This window comes from Osmia bicornis, chromosome 13 (assembly GCF_907164935.1).
Source record: "Osmia bicornis bicornis chromosome 13, iOsmBic2.1, whole genome shotgun sequence".
NCBI lineage: Eukaryota > Metazoa > Arthropoda > Insecta > Hymenoptera > Megachilidae > Osmia > Osmia bicornis.
Window position 1 is genome coordinate 6,761,936 of NC_060228.1, and position 7,734 is coordinate 6,769,669.

Consider the following 7,734-nt stretch of genomic DNA (forward strand, 5'->3'; position numbering starts at 1 on the left):
ACTTTGAAATGATTTATCTCTTTTATAGTTGATTGCCTTGTACATAATTAATAAGTCGAAATCTTCAGATTAATTTTGCTCCGAATAATTAATTCATGAAATCGTATCTCTATTCACTCGTGTCTTCAATTAGACCCAATCTAGATGAGGAAAACGTTATTGAAAGACATACGATACACGTGATCGCCTCTAACGACTAACAAACGATAGTATTCATAATAAATCTCGTGTCAAAACAATCCACGCGATGATCCCACGACTATCGTCTCGGTCCAGCATCCAAAATAATCCAGAAACCAGCCAGGATCCCTAATTATCTCGAGCAGACCATTTCCTTTGTCAACAGCTCATAAAAATAATCACCGTTTATAAATACACTCTCAACGTGATCGTCCACACCCCTTCTCTCTCCAATGAGATCGAGGAAAGGAACGAGGCGAGACACGCGTAAAAATCCGTCGATGGTGTACCAGAAATAAATCCGATCCAAAAATAATCATTTCAGATCGACCGGGGCTGAAAGGGCTCGCGGAAATCACGAGACTGTCGCAGGCGGTGATCAGGGCGCTCAGGTCGGAGTTGGATCGCAACCACGTGTCGCCCATAAAGGGCGACGTGACGGTCTGCGACGCGATCCTCGCGAAGATCCCTCAGCTAAGGGAGATCTCGCTTCTGCACATGGACGCACTGGCGAAGTTCAAACGGTCGCAACCGCACCTCGAGTTCCCGGCCCTTCACAAAGAGCTTTTCAGCGTCGACAGCTGAACGATCGACGCGGCGCAGGGCGTCCCGACGCTGACGAACAAAGCGGTACGCGAGTAGCGCCGGGCCTTGCTCTGTCAAGGTGAGTTCCACCGTCCGGAAAAAATAACAAAGAAATGGGAAACGACCATGGATAGAAAGAACCGCGACGACGCCTGACGACGAGGTTCGAGGGTTCGTCGCTCACCTAGGAAGTGTTCGCGTAGACGTTTCTCGTTTTTAGGGCCGATCCTCGATGCCGAAGATACGAGGTCTCTGACGACGCGGAGGTGTCGAAGGGTTCGGAGAACGTGGTGCGAGTAATGAGGCTATTCGTTTGCTTTCCTTTCTCGTAACATAATACGATGGATTCAATTGATCAACTGGATGGCTGGTTCTTTTTTCGATCGTACTATTATTATTATATACACACGCGTTCGTTGTAGCTTTAAACTAAAGGGTATGCACAGAAAGAAAAGAACGGCGAAGGAAAAGTTGTTGTTAGATAGATGGATATTTGTTAATTTATAGAAACTCGTGTTTCGTTGTTGTAATTTAATTCCGACTTCGTAGCGACTTTTTTCTTCTTTTTTTTTTTTATAATTTAACCAGAGACATCGTTGTATGCTTAAGTACAAAGAGATTTATCGTCGTTAGAAAGGAACAGGAGTTTGATGAAAGAAGAGATATTGTTTTTCGCTCGTCGCTTGCACGATCTTCTTTCAAGCCCTTCGATTCTTTCGGACAGACATAAGTTAAGATCCTCGAATCGAGGAGTAGCATGATTTGCATACTCGAATTAAAAAACGAACGAATGGTTGTGTCACGTAGTGATTCCATCTAGATCTGTTGCTCGGTTCGAACGAACGAAAATGTATAACGATAAAAGCTGGGTTATTTCGTAACGGAAGATAAATATGAAATCGTCGGTGTTATCTTGTAAGACCTGCGCAACACGATCGTTCGGGCAATCAACCGATGACTTCGTTTTGGACTTCGATATTGCTGGATCTTAAGTTACACTGCAAGCGGACCGGCTTTAAAAAGTCGCCATTTCGAGCGGGAGACAAGTAACTGCTTAGCTGCGATTGTTGTAAGTTTCATTTGTTTCTAATTATTTGTTATCCGCGAACGCGCGTAACTTGTATTTTTTCGGTCAGAAACTGCGTAGTACTGTTATTATTATTATTATAATGGTTACAATTATTATAATTATTATTATTAATACTATTTACTACTATTATTACCGTTACTATGATTATACGATTTATTAATATTTCTTTTATTTTATTTTATTCTTCTGAAAGCTTTCGTTTATTTTTTTTTTCTCTTCTTTCATTATGTACAAACTGCTGTAGGATAATTCGTGTTAAGTTTCTTTCTTTTTTTTTTTTCTCTCTCGTTCATCTTCTGCAAACAATTAATTGTTACTGGTTAAGTGAAAGTTACCTTGGTGTTTCTGAAAGAAAAATACAGGGTTCACGAGTTAACCGAACGCGATGCAACGCAACGCGAAGAACGACAGTCTACCGGGTTTGCTTTTCGTTTCTAATATTTTTCTATTACTCGTACTGGGATATTTTTTTTCATGTTATCGCGACACTTGTTAACTTATTCTCAGCCTCTATTATATCATCGTTCAACGATACATTAATTATTGCGTTAAGGAGAAGGGATGCACACAAGAATCGAATTATATACACCGTTGAAAAACGTCCCTTTATTAGGATGATTTTGTATGAAATAATAAAGTATTATAAGCGACCTGATTACATGATTTGCTTCATCATATACGAGACTCTGTAATTATTAAATAAACATTATGAATTGTTATCGTTCGCGTTTCGAGTGTAATTTAATTACTTTCAAACTCGAATCGAGCTCATTCCAGTGTCAATTGATTGTGTAACCAATTTCTCGTTGTACATATTGTGTAAAATAATCGTGTAAATTTGTGTAAACGTTTCATTGGGTATTTGAATGGGTTTATAAAGGACCCGGTAGGCTCGTTGCGATCGGTTTATCAATGTTTCATGCGAGTCGAAAGTTACTTGTTTCTGGTCTACAGCGATCCTTCCTAGGGAGCGTCGATGAACGATCGTGTGATGAATAAGTGCAGGATAATTAGAAGGAAAAATGCGACAGCAAGAGTGTAGGGAAACGGGCGTGTCGAGGCAATTAGAACATTAATAGATGAACGCGGAAGGCAATTATGTGCAATAATTCTTGGCGAACGAAAACGGTGAAAAATAAAGAGAAGAGAATGACAATTATCATTTCTATATTTCTTGTGACATTCTTTACATTCGGCGAAAAATATTAGAAATTAAATTATCAAATTTTCGTCGCGTCCGGATCTCCTCGGTCTGACCATATATCGGGACACATCTACTTGCGTTCTTTTTCGCCTCGATCGGAATCGTCGCGTCCGTGGGTTACACGGAAGGGGTGAAAAATTAAAACGAATAAGAAAACAAGAGAAAACACTTGGACTCGTCTACTCGACTGAATAGTTCTATACTCGCGGTGCTTACGACAGGGAGCAAAAGAGGTACAAGCGTTTAACCGTATATTCGTCTCCTTTCTGTTGCAGATTATTTCCTTCGTAATGAACGTATTGGGCCTTAAATAAACATAACATTGTTATATATAAAGTATACATAAAAAAAGCAACATAAAGTATATATATATATATATGAAAGATATATATATATAGAAGTATATATATATACAAATATAAAATATATTATATATATATATATATATACATATATATATAGAAAGAGAGATTGTGAGCGTGTATGAATGCTAGAAAGCGTGATACGTGTGGGTGAAATAAGAATAAAAATGAATGAAAATACGCGCGAAAGAGAGACGAAACGATGATAGGAAATTATAATGAAAATAAGGGAACGTGCGAGAGCGAACGAAAGCTGCGTGTGATAATAGTAATTAACGAGAGAGAGAACTGAGAAATATCGGTTGTTATGATGATACATACATAAAGAAGTATATATATTGTATTAATTAAAGTAATGCAAAAAAAAAAGTGGTTAAATAAGAGCCTCAGCTGGGACGATCCATGGACGACGTAGATGATAATATATACATATATCTATATAACAGGGGACTGGCGTGTACGGAGGAATTTTGATCGGTCCGCCAATCGTTGCATAGAAACTGGCATACATTTAACAAACAAGTAAACGACGCAAAAAGATGAAAAATAACCGAAGAAAATAGCGATTCGACGAAGATTGTAATTCGACGTGATGCACGGCCGGAGATCGCGTCGGTGTTTCCTGCAACCGTATGCAATTTTAACAGAAACAAAAAAATTATACGAATAAATATATTTGATGAGACTAATATAGAAATAATCAAAGAAGGATACCGATGCTATGTCCGGCTGTCAAACGTCGTTCAACTTCGTAGTAGTGGTTCGCATAGTTTCCTCTGAGCTACTTTAGACTCTATATATGTATAAACACACACACGCATCTATATATATTATAAATATATATATATATATATATATACATACATATTAAAGAAAGGTGAAAAACGAGCACGATTCGGCGGTGCGAGCAAGATTCAACGGTCCCTGTGCTTAAAGAGAAGATTTAATTAAACACAGAGAAATAAAGAAATGAAATGAAGAAGGGTTAGAGAGACATATATATATATATAAATAAATAAATAAAGTTTTTGTCCATGGACCGGCCTGATCGGCTCACGGACGCAACACGTGGAAAAGAAAAAGAATAAAGGAACACAGGCACACCGATACACACACGATATACACACACCCGCAGCGAGACTAAAAATGATAGAAAAAAAAGAAAAATGAAGAAACGACTAAACGAATACACAATTTTACATACACGATGCCTGCGCGAGCGCGTAGATAGAGTTTAATCGAGGTAAAGTTATGTGCGCATTGTAAAAGTTTTGGTACTGTACGGCACTGTATTGACGCGTCTCTTTATACGTAAACACGTACTTCTTAACTAAATAATAATCCATCGCCGCGGTGAAGCCTCTCGAAGCGTTTTTTACGCACCGTTACCGGCTTTCCTCGCTTTCGTCGGCCAGGTGATGCCGGCTTATCATCTGTCGTGCACCCCGAGCGTACGCCAATACGATTTTCCAACAAAAATTCAGACGATGGGTTGTGAGGTATAAAGAAAAATTTGATAAAATCCAAAATTTTGTAGCTGGGTAAATTTTCAACCCCTCCAGCGATCGCACAAATTCTTCAAAATTTTCTCATTTATCATTATATCATACACGGTGCCAATTTATTAATTTAGACCCTTTAGATCCTTTTTATCATTTCGAAGAGATTTTATTATCACAGCTCAATCAATGTATCGAATGTAAGGTACAATATTAGAAGACTTTTAACTATGATCCTTTGCATCCTTGTTCCGTGTATATTCAATCTATTTTCCCCTCGATTAAAGACTATCTTAAAGACACCGTTTACTTACGATTAGAACTGTAAATGTTATTAACAATATATCTTCTCGTCGTTAACGCAATAAGTAAGATTAATAAAAGAAAGAGTACTAAAACTTGGAATTAGAGATCTAGCTGGTAACACGGTTCAACAGGTGCAAAGGATCTTTCAATTCGTATTCATTCAAATTCTTCAATGGAAATATAATTAAGATTCGTTCATGAATTTACAACCCTTTCGTTGCAGTAATTAATCTTGGTACCAGGAACACGAAATCTCAGCACGATAATTTTTCAAGCAAACGAAAGGGTTCGTGAAAATCGCGTTGGTTCGGTGCTCGAAAAGGTTTATGGGACCCGCGTGGCGGCCCCGTGAGACACTTCGTGGATTCAAGTCAATGTGATGACGATCAACGATCAATAGCTTCTTTCCTTTCGAGAGACGTCGTTCGTCGCGGCCGCGCCTTTCACTTCGTCGTTTAAGTCGATTTTTTGTACGCGATCAACGATTTCCGGTTGACACACGATTAGCTGGTTAATTAGTTATTACGGTAGGGTCGTCAGCGTCGCGCGAACGACACGGTCGACCATTGATTCGCGATCGTCGCCGATTTAGACGTCGTAGAAACGCGACAACGATCGGGTGACACGTTGATTTTAGACGATTTACCCCGCGTTTTCAACTTTCTATATCAATCATCATTTCTAGCTGATTAATCGACGAGTTAATCCCCGTGAATTAGTTGCGTTCGCGACGTTCCTTTCGATTCACCGGGGAGGATGTTGTATAGTTGAATAAATTTTACAGTGAGTTGTTTGAAAATTTTATTATAATTAGGTAAAAATGATTAAACAAATCTTTAGGTAATTCGGCTCGAATGTTCGACACGATGTATACCATTAAATTCGAATTCATTTGTAGAGAAGGAAATTCTTGAGGGGATGAAACTTGAAAATCTCGTGAACTGGCGTTAATTATTCAACTATATCATTCTGTCCGCAGCGAAACGTCGTTTAGTCGAATTTAACGCTAAGTTCGAGTTTCGTAGCGCATCAGCGAGCCAGGTCGATACTTTACAGTTACAAAACTGTCCCACATTTTTAGCGCAGCTTAGCAAGCCCGCATAGCGTGACCGTAGTTTATAGACGTAACAGAGTTTATACATAAGTTTCATCGTAAAGTATCGTCCGTCGTTCGCGCAAGGTCCTCCACTCTTATTGTAATTTAACGATGACACATGGTCCCTCGAGCAGCACCGAAAGCGATACCACCTTATTGTTATCGAACATCGGACGAGTTTTTCTATTTGCGAGATCGTTGTATTAACGTTTCTATTACACACCCGTGCATATATGTATATTGTTCATCGCGTGTACCATTCGTTGTCGCGAGGATGGCTACTCGAGGGATTACTCGGTTCTTTAATCATCACTTCGAATCCTTCGAAGGAGTCGAGCGACGTGTCGAATGAAAGTATAGAAAGAGCTTCGATGAATAAGGGAGACGTAGACAAACAATTATTTTTGAAAGAGAGAGAGAGAGAGAGAGAGAGCGCTTTTAGAAGATAATTCAAAGGCGAAACTTAGTAAATCATTGAAAATGGAAAGAGAATGTGGTGATTGTTTTAGCCCGAATCGTTTAGCATCGAAGAGAAACGTAACGAAAGAAAGAAATTAAAGAAAAATAATTGATACTAAAAAACTAGAGAAAGAAGGCTCGACGAGAGCGATGGCGAATCCGTCACGGTGCGCCGACTGACACGTTTTCGGACGGTTTAAATATACTTATAGCGAAATTAAGAAATGCATATTATTCTGCCGATTAACGAGTAAGTGCGTAGAATTCGTTTAACTGTAGATAAAGACACGTACACAGTCACGTACGCGCGAGTGCAAGATACATTACCACCTGTAATCGTTCACCCACAAACCACCCACCCAGCCACCCACCCATGTGTACACAGCGTACAAATACACATATATCACACGACACGTGCAGACATACACACACACACATACACGGACACGAACACGTACATATACTTAGACGTCGGAGATAATCGAGGTACGGTTAACAGAAAAAAAAAAGAAATATATAAAACGAAACGAATGGATAAGAGAACGTGAGAAAACGAGAGAAAGAGAGAGAGAGAACGAGAATAATGGGAGATATTAAAGAAAAAAAAAAATAATAAATGCAAAACACACACACACAAAGGCGCAACACGTACACGCGCACGCACGTTGCAATTAGACGTTATTATCGCAATTTGGAGTTAAATTTTATAATATATAATATATAAAAATATATATATAATAAATAAAAGTTGACGGATAATATAGAGTTATATTAAATATCGATTAAAAAAAAAAAAGAAGAAAAAACGAGTGGGAGAGTTGTCTTCATTAGGATGGCGCGGTATACGCGCTATCGATTCACCTTAATTCTCTGACTTTTTTAATCCTTTTAACACCTTCCACGATTCCTTTTAAGACAATCTCATCGCGATCCCATTTTCCATCACCTTTGGC

General features: G+C 38.8%; 1 protein-coding gene across 13 annotated transcripts in view; it reads left to right on the plus strand.

The window, feature by feature from the left end:
• LOC114880946 (probable nuclear hormone receptor HR3) overlaps positions 1–7,531 on the plus strand; it is a 108,653-nt gene extending 101,122 nt beyond the window's left edge. For 10 of the 13 annotated variants that reach the window (XM_046288481.1, XM_046288482.1, XM_046288478.1 and 7 more), the window contains one exon: positions 506–1,986. In XM_046288481.1, the coding sequence (XP_046144437.1) occupies positions 506–765 (260 nt within the window). In that variant the 3' untranslated portion in view covers positions 766–1,986. Of the gene's footprint in view, positions 1–505; positions 1,987–3,334 lie in introns of those variants that run through there. The other 3 variants (XR_006830024.1, XR_006830026.1, XR_006830025.1) reach the window with 1 other exon arrangement.
• The last annotated feature ends 203 nt before the right edge of the window (positions 7,532–7,734 follow it).